General features: G+C 36.6%; 1 protein-coding gene across 1 annotated transcript in view; it reads left to right on the top strand.

Moving 5' to 3' along the window:
* The window catches only part of LOC132154897 (cadherin-18-like), a 64,856-nt gene extending 40,953 nt beyond the window's left edge, over positions 1 to 23,903 (top strand). Inside the window, exons 5-12 of the mRNA XM_059563621.1 lie at positions 1,648 to 1,815; positions 2,114 to 2,301; positions 2,449 to 2,702; positions 7,086 to 7,222; positions 8,782 to 8,903; positions 12,800 to 12,914; positions 17,471 to 17,722; positions 23,164 to 23,903. Of these exons, the coding sequence (XP_059419604.1) occupies positions 1,648 to 1,815; positions 2,114 to 2,301; positions 2,449 to 2,702; positions 7,086 to 7,222; positions 8,782 to 8,903; positions 12,800 to 12,914; positions 17,471 to 17,722; positions 23,164 to 23,669 (1,742 nt within the window). The 3' untranslated portion in view covers positions 23,670 to 23,903. The remainder of the gene's footprint in view (positions 1 to 1,647; positions 1,816 to 2,113; positions 2,302 to 2,448; positions 2,703 to 7,085; positions 7,223 to 8,781; positions 8,904 to 12,799; positions 12,915 to 17,470; positions 17,723 to 23,163) is intronic.
* The last annotated feature ends 507 nt before the right edge of the window (positions 23,904 to 24,410 follow it).

Raw genomic sequence — 24,410 nt, 5'->3', positions numbered from 1 at the left:
TCAAAACCCCATTTAACTTTCTGTCTTCTGTGGAAAACAAAAGGAGATGTTAGGCTGAATTTCCTAGCTGTTCTTTTCCACACAGTGAAAATGAATGGCGACAATGTTTCTCATTTTCTCTGAATAATGACTTCATATCAGTCTGTTCCTCATACAGATATATACTGTAATATGGCTTAAGTAGACTTAAAATACACTGCATGTGTTGTGTGGGCTGGACCTACTTATATTTTGCTTTTATTGTACTTTTCTCCTTTGTATGAGCTCCAAAGCTCCAGTCCAAAATTTTTGTGAATTGTATGGTGACTTTTAAGAGATTTTCAACCATTTTGTGGGAATTTCCATAGAAAATATTCAGTGTATCTTGACAGAAATAAATGTTTTTTTCCTTGCTTGTACATGAATATACTGTTGTGTGTTTGTAGCAATATGCCGGTATCAAATTTTCATGTTGTGGTTAATTGCTAATGCTTTTATCACGGTATACAGTATTATCACGAAATTGAAATTTAGTAAAAAAACAAAAAAACAAGTCGTCATAATACAGTATAACAGGTTTCATAACTTTATCATTTAACAAAAATAACTGAATATTTAAATACAATAAAGCAATACATAAAAATATATAAAGTTAAACGTTTTTACACAGATTAAAGTTCAAAAGAACTATAAAGACCAATAGTTATCGCTTTACAGTAAAATCTCATTAGTTAACCTTAATTAATGCATAAACACTCAATGAGCAATAGCAACATTTGCTACCGAAGTTATTTATCTTTGTTTAAAAATACAACTCTTAGTCCATATTAGCTCATTAAATAACACAGTTGGAACTTTCGATTTTAACAACGTGTTATTAAATATTGGAATACCTAAGATTTATGAATGTTCAGTTATAATGTATTAACTAATGAAGCCCTTATGTAAAGTGTGAATGAACAATAAAGAAGCAAAACACTTTCAAACAATATCTAGGGCATGCTGTAGTCCAGATTAAAATGTAGAAAATGTCTATCTGCTGTCAGAGAGTGAATGTGCTTTCATGCAGTGCATCTCTCACGTGTTCCCCCATGATCTTCTCATGTCTGCTTGTTTACATCAGAGCACACACACGTCTTTCAGGCAGCATACAGCAGTGTTGTGCATTTTGACCAGTTGATGGGAAAAGTATTCTTAACATGCATACTAAATTCTGAATAATTTATCATGTATAATTATTAACGTATTTAGAAGTGCCCATGATAAAAAAATATTGTGCATATTCATTACAGTGATATATTGCATTACCGAATACCGGCACATGTCTAATATATATATATATATATATATATATATATATATATATTGTTAGTATGTTAGTAATTCTACTAAAAAGGGCTTTTGCAGTTTAATTTTGCTGCCAAGAGAAAATAAATACCTTGCCACCTTGATAAATGTATACAAATAAGACAACCTTTTTTTTTTCATTTCATTTGGAGGGTTCCAACCTTTGCCTGTTATTGGAATATTGGCCATTTTAATATTTGTACTTTAATTTAAAACCATAATTTGCAGAAAATGGCAATACCATTTTAAATGTCCAATATGGATATGGGTTATTTAGGTCACCATGAGCTATATTTATCCTTTCTGCCCTCTGGGTTATAGGTGTCATCAGGACAGCTTTGCCGAACATGGACAGAGAAACTAGAGAGATGTACTCGATCATCATCCAAGCCAAAGACATGGCCGGCTCTGTCGGGGGTCTGTCCGGATCCACAACAGTCAACATCTCACTGACAGACGTCAATGACAATCCACCACGATTCTCTCAAAGTATGATCCTCTGCTTCTCTCAATCTCGATCACCATGGAAAAATTTTGGGATTTAAGGCATGCGTCACACCCCTTCTATAGAAACCATCTAATCTTTAAATCCTTTTGAATGTACTGTGAATTTATCTTTATAATTTACTTTGTGAACGTAAACAACTCTTTTTGAGCTTGCTCAGGTTTAACGCCCACCCCTGCAAATTAGCTGAGCATAAGCAACACTTTTTAATATTTGCATCAAAAGATTTTGAATGTTTAATAAAATTGCATCTATTCTGTTTGTATTTATTCTCCACTTCAGAAAACTATCAGCTGTATGTGCCAGAATCTGCTCAGGTAGGGAAAGCAGTTGGTAAAATCAAAGCGAACGATGAAGACCTTGGTGTCAACGCTGAGATGACTTACAGAATTACCAATGAAGAAGGAGCTGCCATGTTTTCCATCTCTACAGACAGTGACAAGAGAGAAGGAATCATCTCCCTCAGAAAGGTCTGAACTAGACGTTCACACAAAACCAATGGGTTCAACAGCGATGTAAATTCATGTCTGCTTATTCATCCATGTCCTGTCTTTTCCCAAGCCGGCTAAATGTCTTTTCTGCATCTCCCTTGATCTTATTACTGATGTCCTTTCTAGCCTCTGGACTACGAGAAGAAGAAAGCGTACTCTTTGAACATAGAAGGTGTCAACACCCATCTGGATCCTCGTTTTTCTTACCTGGGCCCTTTCAAAGACACCACCACGCTCAAGCTTATCATTGGGGATGTTGATGAAGCTCCAGTTTTTACTATGGACTACTATATCATGGATGTGTATGAAAATGCTCCGGCTGGGACAGAGGTTGGCATGGTAACTGCTCAAGACCCGGACAGCACAAGAAGTAAAGTCAGGTGAGTTTTTGACATGTGGCCGAGTATGGTGACCCACATTTGAAACCTGTGCTCTGCATTTAACCCATCCAAGTGCACATACATATATATGTATGTATGTATGTATGACTTACATAAAATTATAATTATACTTTATTTGGAGTATTTCTTACAATGCATATTTCTTAATATTATGCCTAAAATGTTTTTCTAAATAAATATTAATGAGGATTGTATGATCCTTTTATAATATCAGTGTTCAAATTCAAGATATTTAAAGTGTACCTGAAGTATACTTCACAGAAATGTTATCAATGATTTCCTCAGAGTTTGACTGTTTTGCTATTGCAGGGGATTTTAATATTCACATAGATAATGCAGAAAACAAAACTACAAAAGAAATAATAACGGTTCTAAACACTTTTGACTTGACTCAGCATGTGCAAGCACCCACACACCAAGGTGGACACACTCTAGACTTAATCATCAGTAGGGGTCTAAACATTTCATCCATTGTTATTAAGGACAAGGGCGTAGATTTGGTTTGAACATTGGGGGGGTTGAACGTTGTATGCTGCCCGTTATTTAAAAAAAAAAAAAAAATTTATGTGTATTGTTATTGGATAATTTATTTCTTCCTATCTATCTATCTATCTATCTATCTATCTATCTATCTATCTATCTATCTATCTATCTATCTATCTATCTATCTATCTATCTATCTGGCAACATGTTTTAACTGATTACAAATTCAACATATACAAATATGAAAGAGACAACATTTAGACATTTATTTTAAGATTTTTACATTCCACCTTAATGCATTTTAATTTTTTTTTCTAAAGGGAAACACATCTTTAAAACATTAAAGGCATTAATGTATACCCTAACTTTACAAAGCTGCTGTTTTTCTATACTGTTTCCTATTTTATTTTATTGCTTGAATGGCATCTTCTTTACCTGATCACCTGCTCCTCCTCTCCCTCTGCTGACTTTTCTACCCTGCAGCTATATTTACCTCAAATCTGTTATAAAAACATGTTAAGAGATTATACACCTCATAACGTTATGAAATTTGTGTATAATCATCATTCATAAAATTCTAACATAGCAGAGATTATCAAAAGAAAGAAATTAAGTATTGAAACCGCCAGTAGGCGGCAGCGTTTCACTGTTTTAATGAGTTAGCCACTTAAATCGTTAATTCATCCAATTCGTTCAAAAGTCAGATTAATTTAGTAAGAAAACAAAACCGATGTGAATACTTTTGTCATTGATAATTACAGACACTATTGAAAAATATACTAGCAAAACAGACAGCTGTTTTGGTAACTTGTTATACTGATAGTTATAGCTAAATACATTGCAATGGATTAGCTAGCTAAAATATATGTGGTGTGTACTAACTATTACACAATATTCTCATACCTCATTCTCAGTACATGCTTTATTTTTTTGCATCCCTCTCTGACCAGCAGTTAAATATAGTCTGCTGTGTGCAGCGCTTCTCTTCATTTTTGGCGTTAACATTAACCGTGTGCTCTCCCATTCAAACACCACTCGCTTGTTTTGGTGAAAGTGCGACTCATTGGTTGGGCGTTACCAATCGGTTCAATGGAGGGGGAGCATTTTTTGTCTGATTTATTATGACATACTCATATTTGATTAGGAACAAAATTATTTTTACAAAATAAATGAATTCTATTTTTTCATATTCTATTTTTCATTTGATCTACTGTGATTTTCATGTTGAAATATTGGGGGGGTTGTAACTGATGGATTTGAATATTGGGGGGGTTACCTCCCCCCCATCCCCCCCATAAACTACGCCCCTGATTAAGGACATAGCACTATCTGATCACTTCTGTATTTTCTTTGATATTTTGATGTCTGCTACAACTGAATCTAGATCGGTCTCTGTCAGAAGGAGATGCATTAACGAGAACACAAGTGTACTATTTATGGAGGCTATATCTTTAACACCAAGCATTTCTGCAGACTCTGTTGATACTCTCCTTGATTCATTTAACTCAAAAGTTAAGAATGTTATTGATGATATTGCTCCAATAATAGTCAGTAAGAAAACAGACAGAAATCAGTTTGGAGAAGATCAACAGCAGTTCAGACTATGAAAAGACAATGCAGAAAAGCAGAGTGGATGTGGCGGAAGACGAAACTTGAAATTCACTATAGCATCTATAAAGACATTCATGCTTTTAATGTGAAACTAGCCACAGCTAGACAGAATTTCTTCTCAAACCTTATAAACAGTAACTTAAATAACACTCGTACTCTTTTTGCCACTGTTGAGAGACTGACAAACCCCCCAAGTCAGATTCCCAGTGAAATGCTCTCAGACAGCAAATGCAATGAGTTTGCATCCTTCTTTTCTGAGAAGATCATCAATATCAGGAAGGCGATTGGCACATCCTCAAGAAATGCAGAGGTCAGACAGATTAGGCCACAATATCAAAAATATACTATGTCTATTTTTGAAGCAATTTATAGCAAAATTCAGGTAGACATAGTGCAGCACCTAAAATCGTCAACCTGCTATCTTGACAAACTTCCCACTTTTTTTTTTTAAAAGTGTGCTTAACTGCTTAGAAGCAGATCTTTTAGAAGTGGTGAACGCCTCACTTCTTATTGGGACATTTCCAAACTCCTTAAAAACTGCAGTTGTTAAGCCCCTACTGAAAAAGAGCAATCTTGATAACACCATTTTGAGCAATTTTAGACCAATATTTAATCTTCCTTTTATAGGCAAAACTATAGAAAAGGTAGCTGAACAAATACTTAGAGTCTAGGAGAGCATAAGTCTAAGTGGACGTCCATGACATGCGGAGTACCACAAGGGTCAATTCTGGCACTGCTCTTGTTTAGCCTGTATATGCTCCCACTAAGTCAAATAATGAGAAAGAACCAAATTACCTATCACAGTTATGCTGATGATACCCAGATTTACCTAGCCTTATCTCCAAATGACTACAGCCCCATTGACTCACTCTGCCAATGCATTGATGAAATTAATAGTTGGATGTGCCAGAACTTTCTTCAGTTAAACAAGAAAAAAACTGAAGTCATTGCATTTGGAAACAAAGATGAAGTGTTCAAGGTGAATGCATACGTTGACTCTAGGGGTCAAACAACTAAAAATCAGGTCAGGAATCTTGGTGTGATTCTGGAGACAGACCTTAGTTTCAGTAGTCACGTCAAAGCAGTAACTAAATCAGCATACTATCATTTAAAAAACATTGCAAGAATAAGATGTTTTGTTTCAAGTCAAGACTTTGTAGAAACTAGTTCATGCCTTCATCACCAGCAGGGTGGACTGTTGTAATGGGCTCCTCACCGGCCTTCCCAAAAAGACCATTAGACAGCTGCAGCTCATCCAGAACGCTGCTGCCAGGATTCTGACTAGAACCAGAAAATCTGAGCATATCACACCAGTCCTCAGGTCCTTACACTGGCTTCCAGTTACATTTAGGATTGATTTTAAAGTATTTTTACTCGTATATAAGTCACTAAATGACCTAGGACCGAAATATATTTCAGATATGCTCACTGAATATAAACCTAACAGAGCACTCAGATCACTAGGATCGAGTTAGTTAGAAATACCAAGGAATCACACAAAACAAGGGGAGTCCGCCTTTAGTTACTATGCCGCCCGCAGTTGGAATCAGCTTCCAGAAGAGATCAGATCTGTTTAGCTGTGCATTTACTGAATGAGCACTGTGCAATGTCCGAACTGATTGCACTATATTTTCAGTTTTTTTTTATTTTATTGTATGTAAAATCATTTTCTAACTGTTTTAAATTCATTTTAAATTCAATTTTTTTATAATTTTAAACGTTTTAAAATTGCTTGTTTTATTCTTGTTCTTCATTATTATTTTACTTTCTTTTATGTAAAGCACTTTGAATTACCACTGTGTACAAAATGTGCTATATAAATAAACTTGCCTTGCCTTGCCTTGCCTATACTTGCAATAGTTCCTCTTAAGCACAATCAAATACACTTAAGTATATCTTTAGGTGGACCTGCAGGGTATTATTATGTCAATTTTAGCACAGAACAAATGTGTCTCAAATACATTTTAGTGTTGTTTTTTTTTTTTTTTTCAAAAGGGTTCTAATAGCTTAATAATAAGTTACAGAATCTATACATATATTCAGTGTAAATGGGTAATCATATCAATATTGATTTTATTTAATGCTTAATAATTTTCTTAGAATTTCCATACACTGCATTGCACCTAAAGTTCGGGTGGTCATTTAGGCCAAATGCAGAAACCTTTAATACATTTAATACATAATGTACTCCTCATATGTGCATCTGAAATATCTGCCATCATAATGAATATGTTCTTTGAGCAGAATTTTTCTGCATTGCAATTTTAGGTATTCCATCGAACAAAATGCAGAAGGTGATGCACTTTTCAGTGTTGATGCTGACAGTGGACTCATTACAACCACCAGGAGTCTAGACCGAGAGGAGGTAGCCTGGCACAACATCACAGTGATGGCTTCAGAGATTGGTATGTACAACTCTGAGGCCAGAATTCTGTCTGTATGCATTGATTTTTTTATTTATTTTTTATTATTATTATTTTTAGCTAGTTTCTAAAGAAAACACAGGGAACCATTTTACCAATGATATCTTTATATTGAGTCAAGCATTCTAGACTGAGAACATTAAGTCCAAGAAGGAATCATTGGCCCTGAAGTCTGAATACTGACCAAAAACAATTGTCTCCTTGAAGGAATGTTGCTGTTGGCATGCTGATGTGGCATTGAAGGTGAACAGGGTCAATCAATTTTTCTTCTGTTTTTCCTATTGGTTTTCTTTCTCTCTCTCTCTCTCCTTGTTTTTATAGATGCTTATCTAAACAATTATCCTTCCTCTACACTTCTCTTCGCAGTGTTTTTCAGATAATGGTCTGAAACTGCCCTCTTTAAATGTTTGCTGAAAGTGGGATGATAATGTTAAGGCACTGTAGTTAATCTCAGCTCCATCATACCTTTCGACATTCCTCGCACGACTCCAAAGTGGGTGCAATGTTTCCCTCACTGATTTTAAATTCCCATCATGCTTTTGTGAATCCAATGAGACCAGGATTATTCATATATATCTCAATGTAATTATATACAATTATATAATGTCTCACAGCATATGTTTCTTCAACTTCATACTTTTCATTATTTATTTTTCAAATTTTTTGCCTAACAATAGATCGCCCCTGTGTCACAAGGCTCTTTGAAAATCAATATTTATTTATTATATATTTATTATATATAAAATCATTATTTATTTATTATATATATATATATATATATATATATATATATATATATATATATATATATATATATATATAATTTCTTTATTTGTCACAGACAAATAAATTGAAAATACATTATAGAAGTATGAATTATAATTAACTTTAAGGATCCTTTTCAACAGATATGGTGTCAAAAATAAACACACAACAGTGTCAATGAAAAGCTTGAGGTGAAATGTGAGAAATGCGATGTGGTCAGAAAAATCTACTTCATTATCACTTGTGGGAAGATTTCATTGCAGTAATTTTAGCAAACTAGTGTGAAAGCGTAAAAAATAAGATAATGATATTTAGGATACATACAAATACTAGCTGTGAAATTTGCAAGACTGATGGACCAGATATTTTGCGCTCAGAATATTTGAAATGTAATTTTCATCACAAACGATGCAATTAAACACGTATAATACATTCACACATGATGTATACATGTAACCAACCTACTGTTGGATATTACTATTGGACTTATAAACTAGTGAGGATATAAATGTTCACACAGTTAAATAACTTCAAAAAAATGGCATTTGAATTATGAATAAAGGATGTAAGGATATCTCTGTCTTGTAAATAATATATGGTATTCAACAGCAACTTTGCTGATTGAAGCTTTATGCCAACGTGTCCTGATATGGCATGATTTCAATCATGTGTAATCCCTCATACATTGAGCATTCATTGTTGGTTTGCCAGTGTATTTATTTTTTTTTTTTTACAGAAAACATCCATGATTGAATATTTGTCATATTTTTTTCCAGACAATCCAAATCTGGTGAGCTATGTGCCAGTCACAGTCCAGGTCTTGGATGTCAATGACAATGCCCCCTATATTGCCACTAACAGCGCTCTGGTTGTGTGTGAAGGCTCCAAGGCAGGCCAGGTTAGTTTTCTCCTCTCAGTCCCTTTTTCAGTGTGTCTCTATCATTCTTTTTCAACCTGCCAGCTCCAATCCGAATCCCTGAAACTGTTTTTCCTATCTGTACTCCTTTTCTCCTGTCCTTTCTCCTACCCTGTTTCTAAACCATTTCTGTTTTCTCAAACCATCTTTTTTTCATGTTTTAATTCCGTCTTTCTTTTCTGACATATGTATGAGCACACACACTCCCACGTACACTAACGCCATGGACACATGCATAAATGAGAAACACATACGCTGCCTATATTATATGTCTGACACCATCAAGGATGGATTTATCTGTGGCTCAATAGACTTTGGAGGCTCTTAAACCTATAAATAATTCAGCGTGTACCAATGAACTCACCGGCAGATAGCAGTCTGCATTAAGAGCACTAGGAATGGCTCAAAGGAAATGTTAATCGTTGCACATTGAAATCTAGGTTCATGTGCAGCAATGCACAGCAGTGCTGCGGCATAGCCGTTATATCTTTACCCTTCAATGAGATTATGATTTAAGCAGTTAGACACACACAATTTACACACAGTAGGCGGCGATGCATTTTTTAGATTAAATATCAAGTGTCTCTTTGAAAATTTTTGTGTCCGTTGTGCTGGTGGTTAACCATAAAGAGTTTTTTAAGGGATAGGTCACTCAAATGTGACAATTCTGTAATCATTTACTCACACAAATGCTGTTCCAAACCCATAAGACTTTGATTAATCTTCAAAACACAAATGTAGATATTTTTAATGAACCATGACAGGTTGTGTGTCGATCATTGCTTAGATGTACATAAAAGCCTAAATTAAATCATCATATAAAGCTTAATTTAATGTCTTTATGACATTTTCGGATCTTCTATGTTTGGTTACTACTACTTTCAATTAAGGGATTAAAAACCTCTCAGGTTTTATTAAAAATATCTTAACTTGTGTTTCGAAGTTTAACAAAAGTGTTATGGGTTTGGAACTACAGGAGGATGAGTAAATGATAGCAGAATTTACATTTTGGGTGAACTGTCTGTTTAAATAAAGATATGGTAAATTATTCTGACTGAATGATAGTGTGTGATTAATGTACATAGCTGTGTTTTCATTTTTGAGCTCTGGGGTGCGTTCTCCGAAACTACCTTAACGCTACGTCGTTCTTAAGTTGTACCTTAAGAAGTACCTTATCGTTAATACGTGGTTTCCGAAACCTTCTTAGTTAAGTATACCTTCTGTAAGTCATGCGTTCGTAAGATTGGTCTGGAGCGCTCTTAGCTATACCTTATCGCTGCTTACGGTTCATACCGCTAGTGGCCACCACTACGCAAAAAGATTTTTTACATCGCAGTTTAATTACACATAGAAAATTTTATATGAACTTTTAATATAAAATCTGATTTAGAATTAAAATTAAATTTTTACTTTACTTTAAAATTATACACATAAAATACTTAAGTTGTTATAGCCTACACCCAGTGTATGGAAGTGTTTTCATTAATAAAGTTTCCATACACTAATGGTTGTTAGCTTTTTTAATTACTATCCTAAGGCACATCAGCTGGCGAACCATTTGACAGAAAAGGCTTAGGAGTCTATATAAAGAAAGATGAGTTTACACAAACTTTATAGCTATGGCAGCGAGACAGCGAGTACTTGTTTTAAATCAAAGACGGCGGCGTCCGTGGAGCCAGTTAGTGTATGTCAACTACTTTATAAGAGAACATTTTAGTCCACTGACTACCATGTCAGAAGAGACCATTGTAAAAAAAATTTGCCTGCCACGGGAGCAAATTCTGCAGCTCTTGCATCTTGTTGGCCCAGATTTGTCAAGACAAACTCGACGGAGCTACCCCCTCAGCCCCGAAATTCAGCTGCTGGCGGCTCTTCGTTTTTATGCTGTTGGGAGTTTTCTGGAGGTTGTTGGGGATGGATATGGGCTGAGTAAGACCTCAGTGTGGCTGGGCGATCTCTTTTTGCGGACTTTTTTCCCCGACATAGTGAATGTCGGTATGTCTCTCATGTTTGCGCTTTTATTGAGGAAATCATCCAATTACACAAATGAGCGATTTACGCCAATAATGTGATACGGCTGGTGGATAATCAGCATACGTTGTGGAGAACATTAACACACTTATGGCCGTGAGGGTTTGGGATTGTACACTTGCTAAATTATAAACACATACTCATATTTATTTCTGCATGTACGTATTTCAATAAGCCCCGATAAATGCAGTTTGTACTATTTCTAAAACGCTTCTTTATAAAGAACATTGTTTTCTCAATACTTTACCTATACCGCTGTGAAGGAAAGAGCGCACAATCGATCATCGAGGCGTCGATATCAACCTATTCAGCGCCTCCACCATGGACAGCAACTGCTAAGGTCGAACTTAAGAAGGTTTACCTTAAGCTACATCCTAAGGTATAGTTCGGAGAACACACGTAGCAAAGGTATACCTGTAGTTAAGGTGTACCTTTTGAGTATTCGTAGCGCGCTAAGAGACAACGTTATCGGAGAACGCACCCCTGGTTACTTAAAGCCTTTGGGGGGGGTCATTCAAGCCCAATAAACCACGTACTGTCTATTTTAAGGAAGATGTCCATTCATAAGCGTATAAATTGTCTCTCATTTATTATGACTTCTGGTCTGCTGGGCTCAAACCGGTCCATCTACTGTAACATCTAAATAAAATCCTCTTCCCAATTACTGAAATCCATGATTGTAACTTTGTAAGATAATCAGGGATTGTTGTCATGCTGTGGCCCTTAATTAAGTGTTTCCACAGAGATAAGGCAGAACCAAATTTCTTGTACTGGCATCAATTCACAGGAAGCTCTTTTCTTTTGATCTGCTCTGCACACATTCACAAAAGTATGCTGCATAAAACAATGCACTGTAATTTGGCAGTAAATCTGTTATGCAGTGTCACAGGCTGTTTTCACACCTGGCTTGATTGCTTTCTCCAGAGTTCTATTCTACTTCCTTCTCCATGTAACGGCATGTCTTATTGAACATGTAAAGTGCATTATGTTTGCACCATCGAAATTACAAAATGATTTGTGATTGTCTTAAAACCATCAGTAAGAATGTGATGAAAACAAACAAATCTGTTTTTTATTTTAATTTTTTAAAATGTAATTTAAAGCTTATTGATGATTCCTGAATTGTCCTTTTCATATCACTACCAAAACTACCAGAACAAATGTGATCTGCTCCTAAATGCAGTTTCTTGAGGAACAGTTAGCTAATTTGCATTACCCTTTAATAAGCGTGAACGATAGCTTGCTAAGGTGCATAATCATATATCATGAATATCAGTTCACTTTCATAACATTGATTGTGTACCAATTCTAAACATGAACCATACCAAACCACCAACTAAACAATCCGAACGCCACTATCAATCCCACTTGGTACTACAAAATCTCTGGTGTGAAAGTGCCTTAAGTGAGGGAAACCCCTGGCCTAACATGGGTGGTGCAGCACACGCAGATAAAGAGCTTTATTAATTGGTCCAGTCTCTGCATGAGGGGATTCCCACTTGTAGCTGACCTGCTAGAAGGAGCCAATTAAGTTAACAAGCTGACAAAACATCATGAGGCTGAGCAATGCTTCAAACCAGCTATCTGTTCAATGACTTTGATCCAGACACCCAACTGGCCGAGGGGCTTTTGGTCAGTAGTCTGAAGTTAATGTCTTTTAAAAAGTGGAGAGGAAGAAGCCCAGGTGGTCCAATTATAATTCTGTGTTATAGGGAGTGACAAAACCTGTCTCTCAGAGAAGCAAAAATGTCTGTTTAGATATTTTTAGTGCCATTCTGTCATTCAACCTTAATTCTGGAGAGAGAAAGAACTAAGCTTCAGCTTGTTTTCTCTTGTTCTTCGTGTAGGTCATTCAAACCATCAGGACCACGGACAAGGACAACTTTGCCAATGGTCGATTCACTTTTGCTCTACCAGAAGACCTTCCGGCGAATCCAAACTTCACTCTGAAGGACAATGAAGGTAAAAAAAAAAAACATAATACAAAACCAAACTTCCACAGGATTTGTTTTGGCTCGGTAAAACATCTAATTAGAAATAGTTTGACATGTTAAGCCTTTATATTAGGAGTTGGTTACAAAAACTAATTCCAAATTCAGTACTAAAGTTGTTCACAGGTTCTTATGAAAGTCAAATAAGATCCTACTTATCTAAAAAGGCTCTCCACAGTAATGGAATCTTTCTGATGTTTTCCAAATGATTTCCTGATGTTTGTTTAGGCCAAACCATCAGCTCCTCTCCACAAACATATTTAGTACCACATGTAGTCACACAGATCACCCTCATTTCCAGCCTTCCCCTCCTCTTCTTGCTCTTATTTTTAATTTTGTTGCAAGGCCAACAGAGCTGTTTCCTTGGAAACTAGGTCTGTGTTTATATTAGCTCAAGGCTCCCTGTTGGAGATGACTGGGCTGCAATGTTTTCCTTCTAATGCTGGACCGCTGCTTCAGTGAATCAGTGCTGGAGGTGGACCGGTCGGAGTTTAACAGGGCAATCATAGAGATAAGAGGCAGACGCTAAAAGCCCAGAGTTCAGAAGAGCCAGTGCTTCAGAGCTTTATTTGAGTTTGTATCCTAGCCAAGGTCCCCTCAGACCGCTTCATCCTTAAATAATGTCCCAGTGGATGGACTGTTAGGAACCATTGTACACGTTAGGGGTTGGAGTGCTCTGTTGCACTTGCTGTGATCAGGTGGGTGTGCAGGGCTGTCATCCTTGATCACGTAGATCAGGGACCAGCAACCTTTTCGGCATGACGTGCCATTTTTTATTTTTATGGTTAACCACTGTGCCAAGTGTGCACAGCCCCCCCCCACACCCCGATATAATTCTGTATTTAAACGGTACATACACAATTTTTTATTATACGATAAAAAAAAGTTTTTTTAACGTTTAATCAACGTTAATGCACTGCTTTAATTGATGAACGTGCACACACAGACACACACACACACACAACACATACCACTCGCACACAGAGATCTGAGATCGTGCTGTGCAAAAAGTAGCATTCAGAAGCTCATAAACCTATGAGTGTTGTCACGCTACTTTTATTAATCGATACTGAATCGCTACATTATATTTCTCAAAAACAAAGGGGCAAAATCGCTTCATTGTCTGCAGAGAGAGACAATTTACCACCCCCCCCCCCCCCCCCCCCCCCCCCCCACTTTCTTTCTCTCAAAATGGCCATATTTCAGAAAAATTTTCATCACTGGATATAGCTTTAGGTCATTTAACATTTCTATGGTAAAACGTATTATTAAAAGTTGACTAATGTTAATTGATTTGCAGCTTCATCTTACCTCACTCTCTTTAACGTTAAACTGACGCTTCGCGCTCTGCTTCTGTGAAAGGTAAACCCCGCCTACTTTGATCTGATTGGCCATCTCAGTGATTTTGACATTGAGGAGTGCTGTTAGACCGAGGCTTTGATCTGAAGCACCTAGTATGTGCAGTGTTTGCACGTGCATCCATGCAAGTTAATTCTCACACTTTAATAGTATTTGTAGCTCCTAACAGGCTGTGTGACTATGAGAAGTTATTACATCAAACTGTACGTCATTATACAGTTTTCCTTATTGCTTGCGTGCCAGCGATTATCCCTCTGCGTGCCACTGTTGGCACGCGTGCCGTAGGTTGCCAACCCCTGACGTAGATGTTTCTCTCCTGGCGCTGCAGTCATTATGCCAGTGTCCACATGACCAGAATGCTTGCCATGGTGAGGCGGAAAAAATATGATGGACATTCCCTGCGAAGGTGCACTTATTTCTCGCCTGAGAAATGACAGTGAGTTCAATTGAATAATAATCAACTTGACTGTTATGTTCTTTGACATAGTTCATATTCTGAATCTAGAAAGCATATTTAATGAAGCTCTCCACTGAATGGGCGAGGGAATGCATGGTGCTCCATCCGCAAAGATAGCCTACGTCAAGTTTTACGCCTTGCCACAGTTTTGGCAAGAGTGTTTGTGTCATCTGAGATGTGGGACACATTTCATCGAGAGCATCCCTCCTGGGCCAATTCACTGCAATTCTCTCTCAGGCCATTTATCTCCCACCATTTAAACACTGTCATTAAATTACGACAGCTAGAGCGTTCAGGACTCATGCCAGAATTGCAGTATTGGCAATATTTGTTGTTGTTGTTGTTGGTATTTCCTATTTATATATTTATTTTTATATTTATTACACAACGCATCTCACGGCCAAGATTAATTATCCACAGTACATGCATGGTTCGCTCTCATGATTTTTGTAGTTCGTGTTTTTTTTTTTTTTTTCACAGGGAAAGTGTTTACGAATCACTGCTACTGAAATCAAAGTGCAACTGTGAATTGTCCACCCATGTATAATTATAGACCATGTTTTCTACATTGTTTGTGAAGATTCGCTAATGATCATTCCACCCTCTGTTGTTTCATGTTCATGTTTTTTAATAGTGTTTGGACAGATTAAATGGAGTCTACCTGCAGGCCATTTTAGAAAAACCCCAAAGCATGAAATCAAACACAAACGCGCTAAACAGAGAGGTCACTTCATGATGGGCTGATTTATGAGTAAATATTTAAGTGGTGCTAATTTTGGTAGTGTTAACCTTAACCCTGAATTTGACAATTTTTCCTTCCTGTAGTATCTAATGCATACACAATAGTTGCTGGTTCTGCTTGCATTAGACCCCAGGAGAGAAACAGCCCACTGTCGTAGACTTGGGTATATGGACAGTACAGATCCAGAGACTAGTGAATAATATCAATTAATTCTAGCAATTACAGTTAAGGAATGTGGTATATGCAAGACAGGTATGTTCTTATAAGTTGTTTGGTTTATTTCCAGCAGAACTATTTACTCAATTTTTGTAGTCTCTCTGTATATGACTTCATTTATTGACATTTTAAATGAAGGATTCATGATATTTCAATAGTATATTTAAATTTGCACACTCATCTCTTCTATTTTTTACATTTAGATTAGCTTCGTCATCTTCTAATACTCACTTAAAACCCAAATATTTTGCTAACACTATTAAATAACATTGAAAATGAAAAATGAAAATCTATTTCATACTGTACATTAGAATTATAATGTGAAATGGTTGATGTAGGCAGATGCTGTTCTTTATTTGATACATTGTACAAAATAAATGCATTTTTGTTGGTGTGGTTAAAAAAAAATACACAAAAAGTTGTGGATATATACTTATACTGAAAATGCTCTGTCTAAACCCTGATGAGTTATAACAGGGAATTTTTCCAGAGGTGTAAACATTGCACAGAGGTGCATTTGTATAGCATGGTTGATATTTAAATGTCCCTACCAATGTTTAACCCAAACCCACGCTCTTGCTCTTGTGGAAGCTGATATTCAGAGGGAGACGGAATTCGTCTTGTAACCCAAACCCCCAGGCTGCAGTGTCAGGAGACACTAGCTCAACACACATCTGCAACTGAAGAAGCAGCATGACCGTGCATACACTTATAACCTGCCTCTCTGTGGGTGTGTGCATATGTGAGAAAGGAAGGCAGTGACAGCTAGAAAGAAGGTGAAAAAAACTTGCACAAGCTTCTCAAAATTGAGAAAAGTTTGAGCACTGTATGGAGTTAATAAAGCATGACGCTTTTGTCGCTGTGTGGCAACAGACCGGCACTCCAACACTGTTTTTTAATCAGACACAAGTTATAATGGGCCATTGTGGATTAGAAAACATAAACACAATAGTTTTTTTTTTTTGTTTGTTTGTTTGTTTTTTCACTCCTGACTTAAAAATATATTTATAAAATGCATAGTTCTGTCTCTAAATTCTGATCGGATTTAAAACTATTGTAAAATGGCATTATTTATATGTTCAAATGTTTGTGGTCAGTACAATTTCTTTACAATTTTAAAAAAAGTATCTTATGATCACCAAGTCTGCCTTTATTTGATCAAAAATACAGTAATAACAGTAATATTGGGAAATATCATTACAATTTAATAAAACTATTTTCTATTTTAGATTTTAAATATTTACTTCCTCTTGTGTATGTTGCTTTGGATAAAAGTGTCTGCTGAAGGTACAAAATGTAAATGTTAAATAATTTATTCATGTGATGGCAAAACTGATTTTTTTAATATGCTGATGCTTATATTTTTGTAAAAAAAAAAACTCTGATAAATATAAAGTTAAAATCAACAGCATTTCTTTAAAAGTCATTTTTTATTTAATCAGAATGCATCCTTGATGAATGAAAATGTTAATTGATAAAAACAAAAAAACCTTTGACTGACATATATATACACCAAAATATTATGCACTGTGGAATGTCTTTTAGTATGGTGCTGTGGCTGCCATTTTTATGAACAGTCCATAACCATATAAGGCAGCTTGAAAATGAAGTAACAAATGCAATATTCAAAAAGCTGTTCTCCATTCTCAGAGGCAACTGCCGAGAATGCGGAGCGAATTGTTTTGTTGGCTTTTGTTGCATGGCGTCGTCATGCATGCAGCCAGCGAGAATAAACCTCTGCTCTCTCTGACAGATAGCAGTGCGAGTGTGTTGGCGAACAGGCAAGGCTTCAGCCAGGCGGAACAGGAGCTGTACCAGCTGCCTGTGGTTGTGTGGGATGGAGGAGAGCCCCTCCTCAGCAGCACCAGCACGCTTACGCTCAGGGTGTGCCCGTGCCAGCACGGGGCCAGGATGCCAGTGTGCAGGGCTCAAGCCTTCCTGTCCTCGGCCGGTCTCAGCACCGGAGCCCTCATTGCCATCCTGCTGTGTGTGCTCATCCTCTTGGGTAAGACTGAAAACACATCGGCCAAGAGAAGGACCTTCATTAATTTGCTATCAGTGAAAGAGCTGAAACATACAAAGGGGACCAAAGTTCTGAATCCAGATGTAAAATGATTCTTTCTTTCTTTCCTTCTTTCAATTTTAAATGATCACCATGGAAATTCTTAAAAATGGGTCTTAAAAATGTAGTATTTTTTAGTTTTTATAGGATTTTTTTTCATAATTGTTTTCTTTATTTTATTCTCATTGTTTACAGACAGTCAGACAGACATATAGATAGATATCCAATATGTTCTCTGCTGCTTTCTTTTCTGCTTGAATTTTACTGGTTGTAGATAAGAAGTTTCACCCTGCAGAATGTGTGAGAACCCCTCTCTCACTCCAGTCCACTGACAAGGCAAAATATAGACACTACTCAGGAATGCTGCACAACTGTGTGGGCTGAAACCAGGAATAATCGTACCATGCACATACCTGAACAAATAGCAAGTTAATAATACATTCAAATATACAGCAAAACAGTATTTTTCCTTGCTAGAATTTAAAGGCACTTCCCAATTTACGGCATAGTACCCAAACACAATGACGTGGCTCTATTCCAAAATCTAGTGAGGTGAGGCCTACATTGTTCAAGCCTGAGATGGTTTGCAATTCTCAATTGGTCTCCCTAACTTCTAAAGCTGATCTGTTGGCTGGTTGTAGAGGAGATTTATGCAGTTAAACCAGCTTTGCAGTGGTTGGAGTCTTAAACCAAATCTTAAACCAGCTAAGACCAACAGACCAGCTTAGGTTAGGTTAAGTGGATGTTTTCAACATTTGACAACATTTTAATTAAGTGCCATCATGAAGACTGTTGAAAGCAACATGCGTACCTTTTTTGGTAACAATTTATGGTGGCATGTATCCATGTTATATCCATCAATGTATCCTTCATGATCAAAAGCTCAGTGAACAATTCACCCAGTCAGTAATGTCAGTAATAGAGTTATATTTCACCTAATACACAAATACTATGTTACCTAATATTTACACACGTGGTCAGAATTGTTGGCACCCATGGTAAATATGAACAAAGACGGCTATGAATTTAAACATGGATTATTAATCCTTTTTATCTTTTATTTAAAATAAATGAATAATAATAAATCACAAAATATCTGACTTTCATTGAACTAAAACAATTGAAAATGGGGGAAAATCACATTTTTTTTTTTTCACAAATACACGTTGGATACAATTATTGGTACCCCTAGATCACCCTGGTATGCTCAAAATTGTAAATATGAATGGGAATATACTGTGATATTCCAATTCATATTTACAATTTTGAGCACACCAGGGTGATTATGAACATGAAATTATCCAATCATGGCTTCCTGTTTCACAGGAACTTAAAGGAACACTCCGACTTTTTGGGACTTTAGCTTATTCACAGTATCACCCAGAGTTAGGTAAGTCCATACATACCTTTTTCATTTCTGTGCGTTCTGTAAGTGTTATTTGACGCACCCACCACTAGCCTTGCTTAGCACAAAGACTGGATGTAAATGGATACTGGTAACATAGTAATCCCAATAAGTGACAAAATAATGCAAACATTTTCCTATTTACATGTTGTGATCTGTATAGTCACAGCGTGTACAAATAACAAGGCTATATGAGACAGAGACCATTTTTAATCGTATAAATACTGGGAACTATATTCTCACTAGGCGTAGGAGCACAGCTAACGTTACTTGGGCGGAGTGTCTACTTGGGCGGAGTGATTAGCGCTGCACACGAGACGCCCTGTTGATAGTTCCGTAAACAAAACAAATGTGACTAACTAGCTAGACGTGACTTGTGATCATGGCTGACTTTGAGGAATTGTCAGACTCAGAGGAATTTTACTGTGTATCAAACCAAGATCCAGAACCATATAGTTTTGAGCCAGAATACACAGACGAGGAGTTACAAACTTTGGAAGCTGTAAGACGACGGGAGAATCAGAACGAACATGGACTGGTGGTGTAAATGTGGAACATGACAACCTATGCCGACAGAAACCGAGTGCCTTTGTTGTAATGAATTGGACCGGGTATTACCATCAATGTCAAGGCTTGATGACAATCAAAATATTTGCGTCAATACCACGGAAGATTTCTCTGCCCTAATACACCCGGCAGTTGTCTTTTTTTTCCCATTGTGATAAGATCAACTGGAAGAAACGCCCCATGCCGAGTGAACCTAATGGTCAGCTATCCACCAAGTAAGTGGTTTTGTTATAATGATCATTCATAGTTCAATGAAATTTTAGTATAGCCATTGCATACAGTGTGTCACAATAATAACAATAAAGGGGATACACGGAGCCCCTATTCACGTAATAGTGTCACTACTAAGGTTATATTACATTAGCATGGCACTGTTACAGTATGGCTAATGTTAGTCATCTGAAAACATAACGGAACACTTACCGCAGCAACAGGTGATCCAATTTGTCCTGTCTTTATTATCGATGGGATGGCTGTATCCTGTAGCACACGTTTCATGGTCCGTGTGGCAACTTTCATTTTTCAAAATAGTCGTCTACAGTAAAATGTTCAGAGCAAACGAAATACTTCGTGATGGTGTTTACAGGTGTGTTTGGATCTATGTCGTTTATGAGCGTTTTTGGTTGGAAATCTATGAAACATCATAGTAATACCTGGTCTCCCCTGTTTATTGTCGCAGTTCTTTACAATACAGCGAACACCCATGATTGTACACTATAAATCTACTATCTAGTAATTGCTGACTCTATTACTCCAACTCTGAGCGAACTCTCTTCTCCTCACCACGGCGCGTCTCGTGTGCAGCGCTAATCACTCCGCCCAAGTAACGTTAGCTGTGCTCCTACGCCTAGTGAGAATATAGTTCCCAGTATTTATACGATTAAAAATGGTCTCTGTCTCATATAGCCTTGTTATTTGTACACGCTGTGACTATACAGATCACAACATGTAAATAGGAAAATGTTTGCATTATTTTGTCACATATTGGAATTACTATGCTACCAGTATCCATTTAAATCCAGTCTTTGTGCTAAGCTAGGCTAGCGGTGGGTGCGTCAAATAACACTTACAGAACGCACAGAAATGAAAAAGGTATGTATGGACTTATCTAACTCTGGGGAATACTGTGAATAAGCTAAACTCCCAAAAAGTCGGAGTGTTCCTTTAAATAGGAGGGAAAACAAATGCCAAATTCCCCTTAATCATCCATCACAATGAGAAAAACCAAAGAATATATTTCTGATGTGCAGAAAAAGATAACTGACTTTCACAAAGAGCTAGAGCAGTGAAAATTCCCATTTCCACCATAAGGGCAATAATTAAGATTTTCCAATCAACATAAAATGTTACGAATCTGCCTGGAAGAGGATGTCTGTCTATATCATCCTAATGCACAGTGAGGAGGAGAGTTTGAGTGGCTAAAGACTCTCCAAGGACCACAGCTGGAGAATTGCAGAAAATAGTTGAGTCTCAGGGTCAAAAATCCTAAAAAAAATATATAAATAATAATAATAATAAAAAAACAACTTGTTTGGGAAGGTTTGAAGGAAAAAAATCAAGAAATGAAAATGCTCTTATCCAAAAACAATCCCCAGCATATACAGTTGTCAGACACTACTGGAATTTCAAAAGGGACTGGCTTCTATGGGCAGATGTACACTTAAAAAAGAGCTTTTTAGCAGCAAACACTCAAGATGGGTTTGGTGCACACAGGGATAAAAAGTACCCCATGTGTACAGTGACATGTACTGCTGGATCTTTAATGTTGTGGACCTATTTTTTGCTGGAGGTCCTGGACATCTTGTTTAGATACATGGTATCTTTGATTGTAGCAAATACCAACAGATAAAAAATAATAAAGTAACTGATTCTTTTAGAAATCATATAATGGGCCATATTTGGATCATTCAACCGGACAATAATCCAAAAACAAACCTTAAAAACAACACAGAAATGGGTCACTGAGCCCAAAACCAAGCTTCTGCTATGGCCATTCCAGATCCCTGACCTGAACATCGTAGAAAATGATTGTGGTGAACTGAAGAGGAGAAGCACTAACATGAAGCTGGGAATTTGAAGGGTCTGGAGTGATTCTGGATGAAGGAATGTTCTCTGATCTCTTGTCAGGTGCTTTCTAATCTCATCAGGCATTATAGGAGAAAACTCAGAGATGTTATTATGCCAGATGGAGGTTTCAGAAAGCATTGAATAAAAGGGTACCATTAACTGTGTCCATTGTGTATTAGAGAAAGACATATATGTCATAATGATATTTCAACCCATTTTAAATTCTTATTCTCCAATGCAAGGTTAGATTGCCATGAATTTTTTAAATAAATATCAAAATGATTAACAATGCAGATTTATATTCACAGCCGCCTTTGATCATATTTACCATGGGAGCCAACAATTCTGACCATGTGTGTATGTATGTTATGTAATTCTAAATATTTTAAAATATTTTGTTAGCAACATGCTAATATAGAGTCTACCTTGTTTTTCACATGAGGTGACTAACTTTTCACATCAATCTAAGCATTCATTTTAATTGTTTATTAATATTTTAAATTAGTTCATATTTTTATATTCATATTTTTATATTTATTTAAAAGTGTTGTATTTTGTCATTTTTAGAATGTTTAATGGCTAGTTTTTATTCATTTTATTTCAATTTTAGTTTTACTTATTTTAGTACATCAAGTTAAACTAAATGGCAAATAACAACTAGGTGAAATAAAATAAAAGTAAATTTTTTATATTTTATTTCATTTCACATTTATAAAAAATACTTTGATTGATTGATTGATTGATTGATTGATTGATACGTCTATACAGTTTTTTTATTAATTAGATTTATTGATTTTAGTTTATTTCTAGAGTTATTTTACTTAAAGTTAAACTAAACAAAAATAAGAAATGTTGCTTCAGCTAATAGCTGAAAAAGAACTATATATATTTTATTTTATTTAAAAAAAAATTCAAGTAAGAATTTATTAGTGTTATTATTTTTATTATTATAATGAATTTATTAATGATTGCTGTTGCAGCCTTAAAAGGTTGCTGTTTGCAACAGGGCTAATCTGATTGAAGAGGCTCATGGCTGTTTATGACAAAACAATATTGATTTCACATCAGCACATGCGTAATTAAGTGAATATTAAAATATGTAAAGCACTCTGAGTACCCAGAAAAGTGCTATATAAATGTAATTAATAATTATTATTATTATTGTTATTATTTGTCCAGACAAAGCTTTCCCCCATTTGAAAAGGTCAGCAAGCAGAAAATTGCACTCCTCATTTTGTACACTGATGTGATATGTCTCATGTGATAACTCTCAATAGTAGTGAAGCTAATTCAAATCACCATTTACATGGATGAACAAACTAAGCTTGTGTCTCCTCTCTTGTAGCCATCGTGGTTCTGTTTGTCACTCTGCGTAGCAAGAAGAGCAAAAAGGAGCCTCTAATCATATCCGCAGAGGATATCAGAGAGAACGTAGTCACGTACGATGATGAGGGAGGAGGCGAGGAAGACACAGAGGCCTTTGACATAGCAGCACTGAGGAACCCTGCGGCAGCCGAGGAGATGAGGTTGAGGAAGGACCTGCAGTCAGAGGTGTGGAGAGCAATGGCCAACGAGGCTCTCAGCCCAGCTTTGATCTTACCGGACCAGGACATCCATGAAGTGATTAAGCTCAAGGTGGTTGATGCCAACCAGGACACACGCGGCCCTCCATACGATTCTCTTCAGACTTACGCTTACGAGGGCCGCGGCTCCCCATCGGGGTCCATCAGCTCACTGGACCTGCCAGAGCCTCAGACAGAGCTGGACCTCAGTGAGGTAGACAACTGGGGCCCTGAGGTACAAATACTGAGCAAAGTATTTCCAGAGAAAGGCCAGCAGCACATCCCATAATGGCTGCGCACGGTCTGTAAAGCAGAAGTTGTGTGTCGTTTCCCTGATGTCTGTTCAAATGGACCACTTTTTTCATCCAGTTTTGCTGTGGGATTATTGACTGTTTTTCACTGGCCTCTACAAGTGGAAGTTGATTTTTGAAGAAAAAGTTTACAATTAAGAAAAAAATTAGAACTCATAAAGGAAGCTATTTTCCCGGGTGTATATTTTCTATTGCTTAATAAAAATTCATGATTCCAGATAAGCAAAGCCTGCCTTTATTACATATATGTCCATTTCCAACAGCTGCAAAAGCATCCAAATCAATGTCCCGGCTGGTTTAGGATGATATCTTTCATACTAAACTGATAATTTCCCTTCTCAAAATAGAAATTCGATTTTTGTTTTCACAGCCTGTAGTTTTTAAGTTTCACCTAATATTTATACCAGACCGAAACTGAACATGGAGTGTTCAACATTTAGTATAAATCACCTCTGTTAAAAGCAAGAAAATAACTTATTATAATTCTCATGAGCAGAGGGAGTTTTAATTGGATAACAACAGCATTCTGTGAAAGATAATTGGATTCAAATGCTTGAGTGGGCACCTTTTATTACTTTCCTAGGACTTATAAATCAACTGTGAAAAGTCTATGTTGCAATCCAGTCCTGATCGATTCCCACGAGCCTCACAACATGCAGATAAAGAGCCCACGGACCGCTTTAATAGTCACCGTAATGAAGATGATGACTTCTGAGTGT

Source organism: Carassius carassius, chromosome 12, assembly GCF_963082965.1.
Source record: "Carassius carassius chromosome 12, fCarCar2.1, whole genome shotgun sequence".
NCBI lineage: Eukaryota > Metazoa > Chordata > Actinopteri > Cypriniformes > Cyprinidae > Carassius > Carassius carassius.
Note: the sequence above shows the minus strand (reverse complement) of the source record. Positions and strands in the feature narration are given on the sequence as shown.